The sequence below is a fragment of the Nannospalax galili genome, unplaced genomic scaffold, assembly GCF_000622305.1.
Source record: "Nannospalax galili isolate Female #2095 unplaced genomic scaffold, S.galili_v1.0 scaffold445, whole genome shotgun sequence".
Taxonomy (NCBI): Eukaryota; Metazoa; Chordata; class Mammalia; order Rodentia; family Spalacidae; genus Nannospalax; species Nannospalax galili.
The window spans coordinates 1,958,846-1,978,827 of record NW_008354184.1 but is presented as its reverse complement, the minus strand read 5'-3'; the positions used below and the strand labels follow the sequence as shown (position 1 = coordinate 1,978,827).

The 19,982-nt window shown below is 54.4% G+C and overlaps 3 protein-coding genes across 4 annotated transcripts; all 3 read left to right on the top strand.

Moving 5' to 3' along the window:
* Window positions 1-2,010: 2,010 nt before the first annotated feature.
* Window positions 2,011-3,863, top strand: LOC103748604 (histone H1.0). The gene has a single exon (XM_008851290.3). It carries the CDS (start codon window positions 2,288-2,290, stop codon window positions 2,867-2,869), a length of 582 nt encoding a protein of 193 aa, XP_008849512.1. The 5' UTR covers window positions 2,011-2,287; the 3' UTR covers window positions 2,870-3,863.
* A 562-nt stretch (window positions 3,864-4,425) lies between these two features.
* On the top strand, window positions 4,426-11,325 carry Gcat (glycine C-acetyltransferase). Of its 2 annotated transcripts, XM_008851289.3 has the most exons (9): window positions 4,451-4,838; window positions 6,540-6,670; window positions 8,438-8,539; window positions 8,833-8,979; window positions 9,377-9,531; window positions 9,668-9,750; window positions 9,932-10,103; window positions 10,424-10,545; window positions 11,023-11,325. In XM_008851289.3, the coding sequence occupies exons 1-9, from the start codon at window positions 4,646-4,648 to the stop codon at window positions 11,172-11,174; spliced, it is 1,257 nt and encodes a 418-aa protein (XP_008849511.1). In that variant the 5' UTR covers window positions 4,451-4,645; the 3' UTR covers window positions 11,175-11,325. The 2 variants fall into 2 exon arrangements, with proteins under 2 accessions (XP_017658238.1, XP_008849511.1); XM_017802749.2 differs by lacking the exon at window positions 8,833-8,979 and having other exon boundaries at window positions 4,426-4,838.
* A 3,397-nt stretch (window positions 11,326-14,722) lies between these two features.
* Window positions 14,723-18,856, top strand: Galr3 (galanin receptor 3). The gene is made up of 3 exons (XM_008851288.2): window positions 14,723-14,834; window positions 15,894-16,271; window positions 17,191-18,856. Exons 2-3 carry the CDS (start codon window positions 15,913-15,915, stop codon window positions 17,954-17,956), a joined length of 1,125 nt encoding a protein of 374 aa, XP_008849510.1. The 5' UTR covers window positions 14,723-14,834; window positions 15,894-15,912; the 3' UTR covers window positions 17,957-18,856.
* Window positions 18,857-19,982: the final 1,126 nt, after the last annotated feature.

The window sequence follows — 19,982 nt, the reverse complement described above, 5'->3', positions numbered from 1 at the left end:
GTCTCGGGGGGGTGGGGTGCCGGGCGAAACTGTTTCTCAGATGCATGGGTGGTGTTTCTCCGTATAGATCTTAGTAGGAATCCGGAGAATTGTTTTCCAAAGAAAACCCACCACAATGTGTTTTCAGATCAGAAAACTTGAGGGTCACTGACATCATCCGAAAAGGAACCTCGACCTTTTGAACAAAACTGGCCCTTCACAGCTGTCCCTTCCCTGCCTGTGTCACCTAGATAAGCTGGGGGAGATTTGCGACTCCCGGTCTAGGTTCCACACCTCTCCTCCTCCAATTATTATGAAGCCGTGGTGGGAGGGGGCTGACACTCACAAATTTACCCCAACCTCAGAGACTCCCAGATGCTGTAGTCCCCCACGTCCCCCAAGAAGACACCCTACCATCTAAGCTGCTCCCTCCCCGCCTTACACTTTAGGTCTGCAACTAGCTCCCAGCCTGATCCAAGGTTTGTTCATCTTGATCAGTTACAACCCACAGCCCACCCCCACCCCTGCCAGGTTACTCTTTAATTAAACAGCCGCTTCCCTTTTTGTTAAGGAAATAAAACTGGGTTGGTCCAGGGAGAGCCTCAGGGGGCAAGACTACCCGAACCCTGGACCAGGGCCTCTGCCAAGCAAGCGGAGCTGGCATGTGAGTAGGAGGTCGGCTTCAGCAGAGGTCCTGGGCTCTTCTGCAGGTCTCGGAGCCCCTCGGGTCCTTGGACTCCCTACAGCTCCAGAACGCATCACACACCGTGGCGCCCCTTACTCTCTCTTCGTCTCTACCGCGAAGCAGCCCAAGAAAGATGGATACAGTTTAACAAAGGCATGGCATCCTCCCAGGAAAATGGCGGTGGTCTGGACCACGGCTCCTGGAACCACTGCACACTTCCTGAACTTAAGTCTCGATCATAGAAACGAGGACCTCTTCAGTTTTTCCCCAGCGCCCCATTTTTCCAATTCTAACGCACGCAGGGCCTCTCCTGCTCCCAGGGCCCCCAGGACCTTTAGTGCCCCTGGGGCAGCTCCTTGGTTGTGGAATGCCCCCAACCAGGCACACCCCACCTCCAAGGGATCGTAGAAAGGGGGGCTGGACCCCCAGGATGGGCCTCAAGGCCCGGGAGGCTGCAGATCCTGCCTTGCACAGCCCCAAACTCACAAGATCATGGAGACATGTAAATGAACTCTTGGGTTCGGATATATGGGAGATGTGGGGGTCTTGGAGGAGTACAGACCACGCAGGAGGCCTATCCCCATCTCCCAGGGGACCCAGGAAGCCTTGGGGGCTCTGCCCCAGAGGGGACTCTCCACCCAGAGGTCTGGGGGTGCGCTGGGGGGAGAGGTGACAGAAGAGGGGGAAGGGACAAAGTTTGAAAGTGCCCTTCCAACTCTTCCAGGGAAAGTTTCCTTGGGGGCCCAACGGGCAGAGAGGGGGTAAGGGTGCTGAGGGGCCGATGGCCCGGTGACCCCCGAGAGGTGACTGGACCCTGGGGGAGCGACCCCTCCCCCCCGTCCCGACTCGGCCCGGCTGGGAGTCGCCCAGCTCGGGGCCGCGTGTGTTAGTTGGGGTCGCTTCTCTGCCGCTCCGCCAGGTTGAGGGGCCCCGCAGCCGGCCGGGAGTGGGGTCCCTGGTAGCCCCAGGGGGGAGCTTTGCGACGGGGGGTTTCAAGCCCCGAGGTGCCCCGGCCCCGCAGAGCCAGGGCCCCTCAAAGGGGAAATGTGTCGGCGCCCAAGCGCTCCTCCGCGCCGTTTGGGGCGCATGGCGGGCGCGGGGGGCGACGGCCGGGCCGGCGGGATCCCCAGCCGGGAAGCCCAGGGAGCCGGGCAGCGACCCCGGCCGGCGGCGGGCAGCGAGAAGGCCGCGGCCGAGGGGAAAGGTCGGATTTGCTCCGCGGAAGAAACACAGATGGCGGCGGCGCGGCGCCATTCCGGGCCGGGAGCAGGCAGCCAGCAGCCCTGTCCTCACCGCGGTCCGCCCGCCGCTGCTAAATACCCGGATGCACCGCCCGAGCGCCAGATGCAGAGCTGGGAAAAGGGAGGCCGAGGAGGCGGAGGCGGAGGCAGAGCCAGGCGCTGAGACCGAGCAGCATCGACGGGGGCTGGGCCACGCCGAGGCGACCCGCGCCGGGGAGGACTGGGAGCGACGCGCCCCTGCGCCCCCGCGCCCCCGACAGCCGCCCCTTTGCCTGGCCGGTGGTCGGGCGGGAGGGCAGACCCCGGGTCAGCTTCTGCTCAGCCCCCTGCGAGGGCTGGCCCTCCGGAAGCCTCCTTCAACTGCAGGAGCAGGCTGGCTACCATGACCGAGAACTCCACGTCCACCCCTGCGGCGAAGCCCAAGCGGGCTAAGGCCTCCAAGAAGTCCACAGACCACCCCAAATACTCAGACATGATCGTGGCTGCCATCCAGGCGGAGAAGAACCGGGCAGGCTCCTCTCGCCAGTCCATCCAAAAGTACATCAAGAGCCACTACAAGGTGGGTGAGAACGCGGACTCCCAGATCAAGTTGTCCATCAAGCGCCTGGTGACCACCGGTGTCCTCAAGCAAACCAAAGGGGTCGGTGCCTCGGGGTCCTTCCGGCTGGCCAAGGGTGATGAGCCCAAGAGATCGGTGGCTTTCAAGAAGACCAAGAAGGAAGTCAAGAAAGTGGCCACTCCAAAGAAGGCAGCCAAGCCCAAGAAGGCAGCTTCCAAAGCCCCAAGCAAGAAACCCAAAGCCACCCCAGTCAAGAAGGCCAAGAAGAAGCCGGCTGCCACACCCAAGAAAGCCAAAAAGCCCAAGGTTGTCAAAGCCAAGCCGGTCAAGGCATCGAAGCCCAAGAAGGCCAGACCCGTGAAGCCCAAAGTCAAGTCCAGTGCCAAGAGGGCCGGAAAGAAGTGACAAGCCCGTGCTTGTGGACTTTCCTTCCTCCTGTTTTCTGTAAATACTTTTCTCTCTAGAACTTACCTGCAACCTTTTGCCCATTCTCTTCTGACTTTGTAAGGGCCAGAGTTTGGATTCCTCAGACTGACATTGTGGAATAATTCCTTTTTCCTTAGCCATTGTGCAAGGACAACAGATCTCATCTTTGTGATGATGAGGATGTACTTGTATTTCGCTTTCTTGATTTGCTGTTCACCTTCTTAGGGGGTTAGGAATGGGAGGTTGTGTGTTTTGTTAGGTGGTTTGTTTACTCCGAAGGTAGACACAACTAGCAAAGCAGTTCTGGCTAGATGAGGGAGCTGAGGTTTGTGGGAAGATCTCTTAAGGCTTTAAGTTGGGTACCCTTTATGGGAGTTTTGAAACCTGTGGGGAGTAGAGGGTGGCATCCTACCTAGCTGGTCAAAGGAGGGGCGTTGGAAAAACCCTCCCTAGGCTGCCCTCAGTGGGGGCTTTGGGGCTGCTTTAGTCTGCACTTGTGCCCCCCTATTGTCTTGAAGAGAAGGGGGGGAGTCCCAGTAACAGCTGGTTCAAGAAGCCCTAGCTTCTCACAGTGGGGAACTAGCTATTGGGAAGGGACTTTGTGGTTTCTGCAGTTTCTTGTTAAATGGGAGTGGAAACTTGGGGAGGGGAGTCAGCCAAGTGCCTCAGTGTGCCCTATGGAAACTTGGATTTTTCCACACGATTGATGGATTGTGTCCTAGGGAAGACTTTGGTTTTTTCCTGTGTAAGATAATGGTTTTTGCTTGGTCCCGCTTCAGTTCTGGCTGCCACTTAAAAGCCCCCCCAACCTCTTTTGAGTCTTTTCTAAGTGGGAGGGGAGGGGGGAGTGGGAGGGAGTGGACCGTAAGACATTCTGCAGTTGATTTGAATTTGCTACGTAGCTTTAGAGAGCATGTGTATATGTATATATTCGTATCTAGGAGTAGTACTTAATGTCTCACATCGGGAGCTGGGAGAAAAAAACCTGTACAGTTGTCTTTCTGTTATTTTTAATAAAATAGGAAACTCGGGCACTCGCCGTCCCCCCCCCTCCCGCGTTTAAACTAGTGTTAGTGCCGGGAAAAAATTTGCTGTGGTTATAATTTTAAAACTTTAAAATAAAATTGGAAAAGGAAAAAACGTGAGCGGTGTATTTTTCCTCACTCCAAACTGGAGTTCGGAGCAGTCGAGCGGGCAGCTGGGGACACCCGGAGCCACGTTCGCACCTGAGAATGAGGGGAGCTTTGGAGACCGCAGAACTGGAAGGACCGGACGCGGGCCGGTCCTGCACCGTGGAGGGTCGTGAAGAGGCAGGTGCGTGGGCAGACTGGGGGCGGGGAGGCCATGACACGACTCCGCTAACTCCGCGGACCTAGTTCGGAGCAGTCGAGCGGGCAGCTGGGGACACCCGGAGCCACGTTCGCACCTGAGAATGAGGGGAGCTTTGGAGACCGCAGAACTGGAAGGACCGGACGCGGGCCGGTCCTGCACCGTGGAGGGTCGTGAAGAGGCGGGTGCGTGGGCAGACTGGGGGCGGGGAGGCCGTGACACGACTCCACTAACTCCGCGGACCGTCCCAGTCGGGACCACGGATCAAGCTCCAGGACACCGGCAGGCCCCGCCCACAGCTCCTGGGCCTCCCTTTCCCCCTTAAAGTGAGCCCCTCTCGCCCTGACTGGCTGCCGGGGCCCTGCCCACCTCACGTGACGGGGAGCGCGAGGCTGCCGGCTGGCAGGCGCTGGGCTGGTGGCAGCGATGTGGGCTGGTGTGGGTCGCGCCGCGCTCTTCTCGGGCCCCCGTGGCCACCGCGCGAACTCGGCGCTGGCGCAGCTGCGGGGCATCCTGGAGGGGGAGCTGGAAGGGATGCGCGGAGCTGGCACCTGGAAGAGTGAGCGGGTGATCACGTCCCGCCAGGGGACGTACATCCACGTGGACGGCGTCTCGAGAGGTAACATGCCCTCCTGGGAGGCAGCGGACATGGTTGGGTGGTCGAGGGTCCTTCCTGGATCTGCATAGGAGCGGAGGCACTAGGGCGGGTCGGGGGCCCACACGTGCCTACGCAGCAGCTGGTCTCCTTCCAGTCTATCTTAAACACACTATGACCTCCCAGTGTTAACTCCACCTGTTTAAATTCACTTCAACGGAGGGGTATTTTACCTGTGAGCACCTTTTTGGCCCAGAGGGCAGGGCTACTACCAGACCCAACCCTGGGAGAAAAAGACCTACACCCAGCTGTGCAGGGCTCCTATGCCCTACTTCAAGGAAACTGCACCTGGATGCGTGACATCTGAATGCCAGAGACCAATCCCTTTACAAGAAAAGAAGAACCTGAAACTCCGGTTCAGCGCCCCAAACTCCCACCTAGCTGCATGCTAGTAGCTCCAGTACCACAAGTTATTAGAGTTCGAAGAGCAGCTGACTGGCATGAGAGTCTTAAGTTTAAGCAAGCAATCATTTTAGGTTGGCTGCAGAAGTCCCCATATACCTTGGCTAGGCCAGTTCTCTCTCATTTGACCTTATCAGTGGTCACTGTGTGTCCTCTTTGTGCCTGGCCCCAAATGGACACTGCTTATCAACAGGTGGCCCAAAGCTGTTGTCTACCCAGGAAATAAGCCTGGGATCAGGCTGCTGCTGAGTTCCTTTGTAAATGGAGGGGAGGGTTCAGGAGGTCACTCCCTTCCAGTGGAAGCCAGAGTGGGTTCATGTTCGTAACTGATGGGATTCTTAAAGACCTATCTTCTCAAGGGGATGGGGAAATGAACCTCTTGTCCCTTAACAAAACCTTCAGCCAGACCAAATAGCTCTCAAATCTATGAGGTAGAGGCCCAGGTGATTCCAGACATACACAATCAAAAGATGGAGGTCTGAAGCTGGGCATGGTGGCACATGCCTTTAATCCCAGGCAGAGGCAGGCGGATCTCTGTGAGTTAAGGCCAGCCTGGTCTACATAGTGAGTTCCAGGACTACTGTAGCTGGGGCTACAGGGAGACCCTGTCTCAAAAAGACCAAAAAAAAAAAAAAGATGGAGGTCTGAGGGTGTGGGGTCAGTGGCAGAGTGCTTGCCCAGCATGTATAAGGCCGAGAGTTCAATTCCTAGCACCCCTCACCCTGCAAGAGGTGGGACATTTGGAGACAAGTTCTTAACCTGTTTTTGCCTGTCCCAGGCCACCAGCTTTCCCTTCCTCAGGCCTCAGTGTCCTTGGGCCAGCTATATTCACTTTAAGCTTTAAGATTCCAGACTGAGCTAACCAAGGCACCTGTTAGAGATGCAGTTCTGCGTGGGCCATGGAGCTGGAGAACTGAGGCTTCTTTTACCCACAGGGAAAGTAAGACTAAGTTGAGGGTTAGTGATGGTCTTCAGGGCTAGGAGAAACCTGTCAGGAGGGCCAAGGGTCTTCTGTAGATGGACCGAGATTCATGTTCAGGCTTTCAATTTCTTATCTTCCAAAGTACAGGGTGGAAATGGAGAATCTTTTCCTGCCCTCCTGCACTGTGCCAGTAGATTCAAAACTTTCTTGGAGGCCCAATCCTGGATCATCTTTGAGGTTGTTGTCTCTCAAGGGCAAATCCAGGTTTACTTCTCTGGCCTGGTGTCATGGCCTTTGCAGGTTACTTGGCTCAGCTGCTTTGTCAATCTCTTCCACCTCAGGAATCCTTAACTTCTGTGCCAATAACTACCTGGGCCTGAGCAGCCACCCCGACGTGATCCAGGCAGGTGTGCAGGCTCTGGAGGAGTTTGGAGCTGGCCTCAGCTCTGTGCGCATCATCTGTGGGACCCAGGTACACAGTAGGTTTAGGGGTGGGTACTGATCCCAGCCATCTGGTTTAGCCAGGTCTCAGGGTAGTCAGCTCCAGACTGGCCGTGTAGCAAAGCTGCGTGCGTGGTCAGGCTTCTGCTGAGAAGCCTGGGATAAGGAACTTTAATTCTGAGCAACTATTTCCCCACCTGCCAAATAGAATATCTGTTGTGCTCCAGGAAAGAAGGCAGGGCTGGAGATGTGGAGGGTTTAGAGATGTCTACCTCAGCTTAGTCTGTAGTGATGCCTTTGTTGGCTGTGTCACTGAAGGTAGTGTCTTAATCTCTCTGTTTTTTGTTTTTGTTGTTGTTTTGAAACACAGTCTCACCACATAGTTCTGGCTGGCCTGGAACTTGCTATGTAGACCATGCTGGCCTCGAACTCACAGTGATCTGCCTGCCTCTGCCTCCCAAGTGCTAGGTTTAAAGTGCTCACCACCACACTCTGCCTGGTCTAGCTCCCTGTCTTGATCCCTTCATTGATACAGTGGAAATCGTAGTACTTAGTAGAAGTGTTATAGGTGGAAGAGTTAATACATATACAAATGCTAGGCATGGTGATGCATGCCTTGGATCCTAGCACTCTGGAGGCAGAGAGGCAGATCTCTGTGGGTTCAAGGCTAACCTGGTCTACGTAGCAAGTTCCAGGCCAGCTGGAGCTACAAGGAGATCCCGTCTCCAAAAGACAAAAAAAAAAAAAAAGCTTAGAACAGTACCTGGTTCACAGTATAAATATTAGTTTGACTTATTTTTATTTATTTATTTTACCTGCTGAGCCATCTTGCTGGCATGAGAAGGGGTTTTAGTTTAAGTTTAGGTGTACATATGGGCATTAGGGAAGAGAAAAGCACATAGGAAAATGACAGTACATATCCAGTGCATGAATGTGGGCTTCTTGAGATTAGTCAACCAGTTTCATCTTTATATGGACTATTTTAAAAAATGAACCAAGCCAGGCATGATGGTGCATCCCCAAGAACCCACAGTGGAAGGAAGGAGAGGATGGACTCCTGAAAGTTGTCCTCTGCCCTCCATGTGTCCTGTATACAAAAACAAGAAGGAAAACTTAAATGGTGTTTACTCTGTGCCAAGTACTCATAAGAAAGTTACAAGTATCAGTTCGTTAATTCCCAAGTGATCAAGGCTATTCTTATCTATGTTGACATGAGGCCGCTGAAGCCCAGGGAGATTAATTGCTTAACTCAAAGTGCACTTCTTCTCATGGTGGGCCTTGCGCCCATGTAGCCTGGTTTTAGCATCCACACTCCTCTAACTGCTGTGATTACCATCACCTGTCCTCATTGAAGGTGAGGGAAACAGACATGAGGCAGAAACCCTGTCTCCCATCCAGGTATTTTCTGACAAAACCCTCAAGCCAGACCAAAGAACTCCCAACTCTTAGTAGGGACCCAAATAAGTTTAGACTTAAGTAATGGTCTTCTTTGTTGTAGAAAAGCCAAAGAGACTCAGTCTGATATGAAGAACACATGTTTTCCACCCCTAGTAGCACCCATAATTTCACCACTAGACAGACCTCCACTACAAACCCAAGACCCACTAGGGAAGGGAAGTCTGCAGGACAGGAACAGCTGTCACATTCCCAAGGCCCCGAGTTACCTGTGTAATTCCAAAGGAAGGATGCCATTGAGGCCTGGGCTGGATCTGTTGGTGGTCTTCTGAGTCTCTAATTCTCTGGCACTTGTCTCCAAAAGTCCCCAGGCACTAATATTTACCTGTCTCACTTTGTGTAGAGCATCCATAAGAATCTAGAAGCCAAGATAGCCCGCTTCCACCAGCGGGAGGAAGCCATCCTCTATCCCAGTTGTTTTGATGCCAATACTGGCCTCTTTGAGGTATGTGGAAGATGTGGATGGTTTGGAGGTGGGCAGTCAGAGGAGCCCTACAGGATGCCAGTGCCAGAGAGCAACCTCTGTGAACTTGAAGGTTGGGGTGGCAGGGGCCTGGGACTTAACCTAAAATTTTCACCTTTTATTACTGGAGCAGGGCCCTGGGGCACTAGGGACCCAAATGGAGGTAGAGGACACCTGGCTTCCCTGCCTGGCTGGTGGTGAAGTTTTGCCTTGGGGAAGTCATGAGGGAAGGAGACCAACCCCCTGGATGGTTGGATAGGTGCTCTTCCCCCTAGGCTTTGTTGACCCCCGAGGATGCAGTCCTGTCTGATGAACTGAACCATGCCTCCCTCATTGATGGCATCCGTCTGTGCAAGGCACACAAGTACCGTTACCGCCACCTGGACATGGCCGACCTAGAAGCTAAGCTGCAAGAGGCCCAGGTGGGGTGAGGCTCTGGGTCTCCAGGGGCAAGACCTGCACTGCCTTGTAAGACTTGGAAGGATGCCCTTCTCACTCACAAATAGCCTGAAGGGCTGAGGGAGCCAAGATTTGGACCCTTCATCCCTCAGGTCCATGGCTGTATTCCACAGCACATGCCAACTGAGATCAGCAAGCACCTTTTGGGCAGAAGGGTATGTGGGTGTACGACTAGGAACTGGCTCACTTTAGCCTGCCCTCTGAGACCTGAGCCAGGATGGGAAGGCCTTCTTAGTGCCATAGTTAATGGTGGCTGAGCTTGGAAGAGAAGGGCAAGGCTTGAGGTGCAGCCTCAAGGCAGTAAAAGAACAGGAGGTTTGGTCCCACCACTTGCCACCCATTCATGTACCACTCATGCAGAAATACCGACTGCGCCTTGTGGCTACCGATGGAGTCTTTTCCATGGATGGTGACATCGCACCTCTACAAGAGATCTGCCGCCTCGCTGCTCTATATGGTGCCCTGGTCTTTGTGGATGAATGCCATGCCACCGGCTTTCTGGGGCCTACAGGACGGTGAGAACACATGACATTTGAGGCCTGGGTGGCTTCTGAGGGTAGATGGGAAGTCAAGAGGCTGTTACCCCCCTGCCTGACCTATGAAGCATAGCACTCAGGAGGCCAGTGGCAGCAGTGGCCCTTTCTCTTACAGGGGCACTGATGAGCTGCTGGGTGTGATGGACCAGGTCACCATCATCAACTCCACCCTGGGGAAGGCACTAGGTGGAGCATCAGGTACTTACAGAGTCCTGTCTGTGGAATCTCCTTACCTGCATACAGGGCCTTGTCTTGAGGGGTGTAGAAAAGGTAGAGAGGGCAGATGGGGGTGTGGAGAAAAGGGTGGTATAGATGATGGACAGGGCTTAGTGTAGACTCTGGAACCTGATTAGCTCCTCCTCACCACTTCCGTTCTTAGGAGGCTACACCACAGGGCCAGGGCCTCTAATAGCCCTGCTACGACAGCGTTCGAGGCCCTACCTCTTCTCCAACAGTCTGCCTCCTGCTGTTGTTGGCTGTGCCTCCAAAGCCCTGGACCTGCTCATGGAGAGCAACACCATCATCAAGTCTATGGCAGCCAAGACCCAGCGGTATGGTTCCCTGCAAGGGTAGACCAGGCAGGGCGGGGTATTATAGCCTCACGCCTTTCTGCCTCCTCTTGCCCACCCCCTCCTTTCTGTCACAGCCTCCTCCTTCCATCTCCTGTGCCCCTTCTTGTCACTCTTCCTTCCCCACCCCTCTTTGTTCTGCTTGCCTCTGCCTCTTGCCCCACCTGTTCTCTAGGTCTCTATTTCTGTCTTTATTCCTCCCTCTTAAAGGCAAGCATAGATCCTGGGCCACTTGCTCATCAGGAGCCAGTGGGACTGCTACATGTCCCTCAGCTCCCTGTAACACCCAGCTGTGTCCCCAGGTTCCGCAGTAAGATGGAAGCTGCTGGCTTCACCGTCTCAGGATCCAGTCACCCTATCTGCCCTGTGATGCTGGGTGATGCCCGGTTGTCTTCTCAAATGGCAAATGACATGCTAAAGAGAGGTAAGGTGATCTTGGACACCCCACACAAGAAAAGGACTCCTGTAGACTGCAGATGCTCTCTAGTTCTCTCTCTCTCTCTCTCTCTCTCTCTCTCTCTCTCTCTCTCACACACACACACACACAGCCGTTACACCAACCAATCTCCCGAATGTTGATAATCCCAAGCTATGAGATGATTCCATGTCTAAGAGCTTGATAGCTCCCTTGTTCTTTGTGGCCTGGAGAAAGGAGGCCCTGTATCTCTCTTGCTCTCTCTCTCTCTCTCTCTCTCTCTCTCTCACACACACACACACACACACACACACAGCCGTTACACCAACCAATCTCCCGAATGTTGATAATCCCAAGCTATGAGATGATTCCATGTCTAAGAGCTTGATAGCTCCCTTGTTCTTTGTGGCCTGGAGAAAGGAGGCCCTGTAGACATCATGGCCCCAAAGCCTGTCTGACTCTGCTATGCCCTTGCTGTCTTCCCAGGAATCTTTGTCGTTGGATTCAGCTACCCTGTGGTCCCCAAGGGCAAGGCCCGGATCCGAGTACAGATCTCAGCAGTACACAGCGAGGCGGATATTGACCGCTGTGTGGAAGCCTTCGTGGAGGTGGGGCGACTTCATGGAGTTCTGCCCTGAGCTCTGCCTGTGGGTAGGCCAACAGAGTCAAGGATCCCCTACTGCCACAGTGATCAGCCCAGACTAGAGTGTCTTACCCAACCCAGAATTCTAGGGCCTTGTTGAAAAGAGGGCTGTGCTGTGGCTGGAGGGTACCAAACAATGTGAAAGTTGGCTGTGACACTTTGGTCTGCTTTATTCCCTCTGGGTAGTTCTGGTCCTGTGGCCCTCTGTGGGTTCAAACAAGAGCTGGGGCTCTGAGGGCAGCCCTTGCATGAGGGCTATAGATCTCACTCAGAACTGACCTCCTCCCCCAAGTTGAGACAGGACCCTGTGTCTGGGAACCACCATTTGGCTCATTTGGGTTCTGCATTGCTATCAAGGGCAGCTAAGGACCAGCCCTGTGGACCCTTTCCTGTACCTCACCCCCCAATCAAGCCTTGGTGAGCACCTTGTCCTTTGTGTCTTATCCAAAGAACTGCCTGGGTAAGAAGAGGTCCAGACCTACATTTCCCAGACCTATGTTTGGGAGGCAAGGCAAGGAATTCAGGCCCCAGAGAAAAGATTGTGGATTGCCACTGGGATTGGGGAGTGGTACTTAACATTTGGGACTCTGTGTTCTAGAGCTCTTTGTCCTAAACTCTGGCCTTGGGGAAGCCCTATTCCCTATGTATGCCCTTTGCCCTGTTGCTGTCCACACCTGTCTGGCTTGCTGGTTCCAAGGTCTGTAGTCTGAAGGCCAGCCACCAGGGGGCACAGCGAACTCGGGCTCCAGCCATTGCCACCATCTGGGGGCCTTGGACCAGTGTTGTTTGAGTGGCTCTTGGGCAAGGACAGAAGGGTTGGTTTGCTGTTGCCAAGGCCCTGTCCTCCTTTCTCCCCCCACTACAGCTTGCTGCTCCGTTACTGTAAGTGCCTGCTTTCCACATTGCTGACCTTGGTCTTGCTGCAGGCACTGTGGGAAAAGAGGAGGGGATCTCTTTGTGCTCTCAGCTCATCCTTGCTGTCTCCCTATGCCCATGGGAGCCTGGAGGACAGAGACTGGGTTCTGAGCACAGGTCCAGTCTCAGCATGTTGTGGAAGCTTCTTAGTTTGCTTGGAGTGGAACCAAGGAAAAGGGGGCCTTTTTCACTAAGGACAGGAAATCAGGCTCATGGCCCTGAACTTCCCGCTCACCGTGCTTGGACATCTTGGGATGGACAACCAGAGATCTTGCAGGTTCTCAAAGTTGGGATTCTGGGAATCCTAGCTTTTTAACCTATAGTACCAGAAGGGACACAGCTTGGCAAGAGGAAGCTGTAGCTACATCAAGGACAGGAACACTTGCAGGCCACCACCACGAGTAGAGCGCAGGATGCCACGTACACTGCTGGAGCAGATGTTTGTGGCCCTGCAGCAGCCTAGGACTCAACCAGCAGTACCAGGCTACCAGTGTGATGTGCATGGTCTAGTGTAGGCCATCAAGTCATGCCTGGGGGCCAAGAGCAACCAAAGGTGATGTATTACAGTTGGTGTGGTATACCCAGCAGGGCCAGAACACTGGGCCCAGGTCCACCCAGACTGAAGTGAGGCTGTAGGAAGTGAGGTCTACCAGCCGGCAGCATAGCAGACGTCACCACCTCCTGCAGTTCCCTGCAGTATTGCTAACATGCTTCACAGCAGGCAAGGCCAGCCACAGTAGTGCTGAAATCTCCAGGGCCAGTTGACCACAGTGGCACTCCATGCTATCAGTCAGCTTCAGGCTCAGCTGCCCTGGCCAGGGTTCTGTTCCCCTGGTGCGAGGCTCCGCCAACATCCAGATGAGGTCATAGGAGGTGCCCAGCAGGAACAGCCTCTTGAGACACAAGTGTTCCACATACTGGTAGTCCGCAGACTCCCATAGGGCCTTGGAGGACTGGTAGGCTGGCTTCCTGTCAGCCACAAGTCCTCATCCTGCTGAGTCCAGGGCACTGGGGGCTGTTTCCAGGACACACTGTCCCTGTCCTCTGCATCCAGCACAGGGTTCAAGGCTGAGGCCAACAGGAGCAGGAGCTAGGGGAGAAGGTGGAGGTAGGGACACTCTGGGGCATGAGCCATGACTGGTCTGTCCTGTCTTCCACAGCCAGATTCTAAGTGACCTTGTCTCTCATCTTCACTGTCTTATCAACTCAGCCTTCCTGATGCTCAGAACCCTGGTACTTAGGAACCCAACTTCAGCAGGGAAAGAGAGGCCTGGTGGGCTGGGCCAGCCAGGGGCTCCCAAGGGGAGGAGGAGGTTGTGGAGCTCAGCTGGGTCTGGGACTCAGGTATGCATGGGTGAGTCCCAGCTTCTTGAAGTCTGACTGCATTATTGCCCATGAGTCAAAAAATGTCCAAATACCCAGTCTAGAGCCCTACAGTTGCTCTGCCCGGGGATCCCAAGATCCTTTCATTTTAATTCAGTCCTGGTAGCTCTAAATTCAGCTTTGCAACTTCTAGGTCTGATTCCTAATAGCTTTAATTCCCCGCATCCAAAAATTCAGGGATTCATGGGATGGGTGAGAGTCCCCTCAAGCCTTGGTGCATAGTGCAGGGAACTCCCAGGAACTGATCTCAAAGTATCCCCCAGCTCCTACTTTTTGATGTTCTCTCTATCCTCAGCTTCTAGAAGGACCCTTCCTAACTCACTACAGACTACCTTCTGCCCTAATTACACCTGTCTAATGTAAGAACTATCCCATCCCGATATCCAAGTCCAGTGCCCCTCCCCAGGTAACAGTCATTCTACCTCTGGAAGCATGTGGCATGTGGCAGCTCCTCAGAGGGCCCTGGCCAGTCATTGCCAACATCTGCTCATCTATTTGGCTCCTGCCCCGGGAAAGAGGCTCTCAACAGGTCAGCCATCAAATCTCTCCCTCTGTTCTTTTCACCTTAGGCCATAATAAACTTCCTACAAAATGAAATCCACAAGTCATGTCGGAGCTCTGGAGCTCTAGAACTTTGACTAGCTCTCCCTCCCCATCTCTCCCTCTCGCCCCCTGACCCCCAAACCCCTGGGTGACCTTCAGGCTAAACTGGGACAGGTTTCCAGCAGATTTAGCTGCTGAAACAAGCTGAGGAAAGAAAATGGATCTCAGGGATTCACAACCTGAGGTACAGGTTTCTACCTGAAGTCTGCAAAGAGAGAATGTGTTCTTGTTTCCCAGCCTCAGAAACTCCATTTAAAGCTAGAAATCCTGTCTAAGCTTAGAGGGGAACCCTACTTGGTGCAGGGAAGGGGGCTGATCCGGGTGGAGCCATAGGCAGGGCCACAGGAGGTGGGAGTGCCAGGAATTGGCTGAGCCCTGGGCATGGAGGGGTTAACTGCAAAGCCAGTCTCCTAGAGTGAGATCAATGGGTTACTGCCAGTGAAAAAGAATGAGGCAGCAACAACACAGAGAGGCGGCAGAGGAGAGCTGGCAGAAGAGCATGCCACCCCCCGGGGAAATCAGGGACTGAGGAGGAGGTGGCCAGTGGCCACTCCAGAGGGAGTGCCCATATCCAACTCAGCAGACAGCTGGGGGCAGAGGAGAGGCGAGGAGAGGAGGGGCCTTAAAGGCGAAGAAGGAGAAATAGGACAGAGTCATACCTGCAGGGAGGCACGGGGGCAGCAGCTGAGCCAACAGAAGCCCCAGCCTGGCCATTCCACCAGAGGGCATGTGGGGCCCAGTGCCCAGGGCTCAGGTGGGTGCTGCCCATCTTGCGCTTGGGGCCTGCTGCATGTGGGGTGGTGGGTGGGGGCAGATTTCACCTTGTTTCCCTCCTCCCTGCCTCCCAGCCCCCCTGCTCCTAATTCATCCCACTGCCCCAGTGATCTGAGTGGGGGGGATCTACAGGTTGTGAACTGTGGGGTAGCACAAGCATGAAAACTGGCAGTGTGTAAACATGCACGTGCACACACGCGAGTTGTCAGAGGCACCACCTGTTAGTCTTTCAGATAAGCACTCCAGCCTTAGGAGTCAGGGTCACTGCAGCTCCAAGTCTGTGACCCAAGGTGTGATATTGGCCATTCACAGCCCCTTGCTGGGCCTCCATATCTCTATGTGCAAAGCAGAGGTAGTGACTTCTCTGGTCTTCCTGGCTTCCTTGGGTGCTCTCATGAGAATGGGCTCTTCGATGACTCAGGGATGTCACAGGTATAGCTTGTAGCAAGAGAAAGTCCCCAAATCCAAGGGACTCTCCTGAACTCCAGACCCTGGTTAAAAAGGAAAATAAGCCAGGCATGGTAGCACACGCCTTTAATCCCAGCACTCAGGAGGCAGAGGCAGAGGCAGGCGGATCTCTGTGAGTTCAAGGCCAGCCTGGTCTACATAGTGAGTTCCAGGACAGCTGGGGCTACAAGGAGACCCTGTCTCAAAAAGACCAAAACAAAAAAAAAGAAACCAACTTCTTCCGTTGATACTGCCCCTCCCCCATCTGCCACATCTTCATTTTATTCTGCCTGTATCTTCATGTGCCTTAGAAGTCAAGAGTGACCCAAACAGCCTTCTGTGCTTTGGGTTACAAAGGTGTTCCCTAGGAAACCAAGGAGTGGCAGCCTCACATACAAACATCAGTGTTACTGCGCCAAGTGCTGGCTCATACAGTACTCAGCAGTGACTTTTGGCTTTGCTCTCCCCTCCTCCATCCATGAGCTTTCCAGCCCAGGAAATCTGGTCAGACCCAGGTTGGGAGAACCAGGCACCTGGGTCATGTACTTGGAACTTGCATTTCCTGCCTGAGGACCCAGCTTCTCTTCTCCAGGTGCCTATCTGATGGGAAGATGACTGACACCCAGAACATTTCGCTGGATAGTCCAGGGAATGTAGGGGCCGTGGCAGTGCCTGTGGTCTTCGCCCTCATCTTCCTGCTGGGCATGGTGGGTAATGGACTGGTGCTGGCTGTGCTGCTGCAGCCTGGCCCAAGTGCCTGGCAGGAGCTAGGCAGCACCACAGATCTGTTCATCCTCAACCTGGCAATTGCAGACCTCTGCTTCATCCTGTGCTGCGTGCCCTTCCAGGCTGCCATCTACACTCTGGATGCCTGGCTCTTTGGGGCCTTCATCTGTAAGGCTGTGCACCTGCTCATCTACCTTACCATGTATGCCAGCAGCTTCACCCTGGCTGCTGTCTCAGTGGACAGGTGAGCTGTACCTGGGGTAGACTGGAGAGGGAAGACCTGGACAGAGTCTCATAGGCCAAGGAAAGAGAGAATGGGGACCAGAGGTTGGTGGGAAAGAAGAAAGGACAGCTATGGGCTCCTGGAACCAACCTCAGGACATCTGAGGGCACGCCTCAGAACCATCCTGTCCTCCTTCCCACTTCCACTGTGAAATTCCAGAGGACATTTCTGTGCCTTGAGTGTCAGCACAGGGCCTGGTCTAAGTGTGAAATGGACAGCAAAAGAAACAATGCATTCCTCTGCTGCTAATTCTCCACACCTGGCCCACATGGTGCTCACATCTGTTCTGTGGCGTGATTTCTTCTTATTAATTAATTATTTATTTTTGATCTTTTTGAGACAGGGTCTTCCTGTAGCCCCAGCTGACCTGGAACTCACTATGTAGACCAGGCTGGCCTTGAACTCTGAGTTCTGGGATTAAAGGTGTGGGCTACCACACCCAGCTTTTCTTTATGTGTATGAATGTTTTGCCTACATGTATGTATGTGTATCATGTGCATGCAATGCCCGTAGAGGCCAGAAGAGGGCATTGAATCCCCTGGAACTAGAGTTACAGTTGTGAGTTGCCATGTAGTTGCTGGGAACCACATCTGGGGATCCTCTGCAAGAACAGCCAGTGCTCTTAGCTAAGCCATCTTTCCATCCTCTGCTTTAGTGGCTTGTGACTTGAACCCGAGGCGGAGCCCAGGCTCATCCCTAGCTCAGACCTTGGGCAGTCACTTCTCTTGGGCCCTTGTCAAGCATAGGGGAAATCAAGGCAGTGGGGGCGGCGGGATGCGCCTGGGAGGGGCGGATATACAGGGATGCTTGGATGCTGGGATGCAGGCGCGGGTGGGCAGAAGGCTCCGCCCACTGATCCGCTTGCCCTTCCGCCCCGCAGGTACTTGGCGGTGCTCCACCCGCTGCGCTCTCGGGCCCTGCGCACCCCGCGCAATGCGCGCGCCGCGGTGGGGCTGGTGTGGCTGCTGGCGGCGCTCTTTTCGGCGCCCTACCTCAGTTACTATGGCACGGTGCGCTACGGCGCCCTCGAGCTCTGCGTGCCGGCCTGGGAGGACGCGCGCCGGCGCGCCCTGGACGTGGCCACCTTCGCCGCGGGCTACCTGCTACCGGTGGCCGTGGTGAGCCTGGCCTACGGACGCACGCTGCGCTTCCTGTGGGCCGCAGTGGGTCCCGCGGGCGCTGTGGCAGCCGAGGCGCGCAGACGGGCGACGGGCCGCGCAGGTCGCGCCATGCTGGCGGTGGCCGCGCTCTACGCGCTGTGCTGGGGCCCGCACCACGCGCTCATCCTCTGCTTCTGGTTCGGCCGCTTCGCCTTCAGCCCGGCCACCTATGCCTGCCGCCTGGCCTCGCACTGCCTCGCCTACGCCAACTCCTGCCTCAACCCGCTGGTCTACGCGCTCGCCTCGCGCCACTTCCGCGCGCGCTTCCGCCGCCTGTGGCCCTGTGGCCATCGCCGCCACCGCCACCACCGCACCGGCTGGCTCCCGGGCGCACGTCGCGCTCTCCGTCGCGTCGGGCCAGCGTCCTCAGGTCCAGCCGGCTGCCCTGGGGATGCCCGGCCTCGCGTTAGGGGTGTGGAGCCCACAGGGGAGCCCCTGCGACGTGGAGAGGCTGGACGAGCGCTGTCCACCCGAGGACCGCACTAAACCGCGCCTGCCTGGACTCTTGTCTGCTGTCAGTCTGTCCACTTTCCTGGTCACAGGATGCCACTGAACTAAGGGATCCTGGAGGAGCACTCAGAGTAGCGATTTGTCCAAGGAGAGCAGGGGGAGAGTTGAGGTTCCAATCCAGGGGACACTTGGGCGGTGAACATGAGTCCACCCACCTAGACACAGTCCCTCAAAGCACACAGCCTCAGGCCCTGTCCAAAGCCAATCTGGCAGAATAGTCCCTCCTCTCATCCATCTGGTAGGTGCCTTCTAGGCTCTGCCTCTTCACCATCTTTGATTAGGCCCTTTTCTGGACTGGCTAAGTAGCTGAGGATAACCTTGAACTTCTGATCCTCCCTCGTCTTCCCAAGTGCTGGGATTTCAGACACCCCATCAGTTCTGACTTGTCCAAACAGTTTATAATAGCAAATATTTCCAAAGCTCACTGTGTACCTGATAGGGTACAATGTTGCAAGACTAGCCCCATTTTACAGAAGTAGAAATCAAGAGTCAGCAATGAGTGACATGTCCAAGATCACACAGCTAGCACTTGGTGGAGGCTGTGTTCAAGTCCATGGCTAACTTTTTTACTAAATGGCCTACCTTCTGTACCTTGGAGCCTCTTCAGTTTCCATTACTTTGTCTCATTCTTCTTTGTTTTTGTGGTTCAGGGATCAAACTCAAGTGCTCTACCATTTACATCCTTTGGCCTGCTTTACATCTCCTAATTTGCAACTCTCCTGTTCCCCACACCTGACTGGAAGTTCTAGATACTTCAGAGCTCCCTGAACCCTGTGGTGTTCCCATCTCAAAAGAGACACTGAGTACACTTGGGCCCCAGCTGACCGCTGCCCCCACCCCCATCCCCATCCACAGCTAGGGAAGTCTGTGGCTGTAGAAATGACTAATTAACCAATAAATCAGTCTCGATGGTTCCCAAGCTGCCTGCCTTTCCCTCTCCCTTTTTCCCTTTTCACAGGTCAATAATGTTGATCAGCTTCGGTGCTGAGGTCTGCAGCCTGTCTTCCTAGCTTATCTTCTGGCTGCTGAGTGGGACACTGGGAAGGCCTCTCCCTGACAGGCAACTGCTTAATCCTCATCACTGCCTGCCACCTGCTGCTGACCCAAAGATCAGAGTGGCAGCAGGAAGCTGAGACCAGCCAGAGAAACAGCTGCCTCCAGGGCCAGGCCCAGACTCCCACACCAGGCCCAGTGCTTTCCAAGGCTGTCTCCCAGGCAGTGGGAGTTGGAGGCAGGGAGAGTAATATTGCCTCTGCACAGCACCTAGGATGGCTGTCATCTTGTCTCTTCTGTGCTTCACCCAACCCTGATCAGCAGGGGGTAATGTTTCTGTTTTAAGATGAGAAAATTGGGGCACAGAGAAGCAGGTATTGGGACCAGAGTCAAGCAGGAATGAATGGCAGACAGCAGCATCGTTTAGTCAAAAACTGGAAACAACCCAAGTTGTTTACCAACACCTGAATGAAATGTAGTATATCCATATACTACATAATTTTAGCTATAAATAAAAGTAAACCCTGGGTTCAAGTCCCAGGATGGAAGAAGCAAGATGCAGGAGGATCAGAAGTTTAAGGTCATACTTGGCTGTGTAGAGAATTTGAAGCCAGCCCAGCCTACATGAGATGCTATTTAAAAAAAAAAAAAAAAAAGAGGGGTATGGGGGTTGGAGAGATGACTTAGTGGTTAAGAGCACTTGCTGCTTTTCCAGAGGACCCCAGTTCAGTTCCCAGCACCCATATCAGGTGGCTCACAACTGCCTGTAACTCCAGTTCCAGAGGATCTGACACCCTCTTCCGACCTCCGCAGGCATTGCACAGGCATGAGGCACATGCAAACACTCATGTATACACACATACATTAAAATGAGTAAATCCTTTTTAAAAAATTTATTTTTTGGTCTTTGAGACAGGGTCTCCTTGTAACTCCAGCTGTCCTGGAACTCACTATGTAGACCAGGCTGGCCTTGAACTCACAGAGATCCACCTGCCTCTGCCTCCTGAGT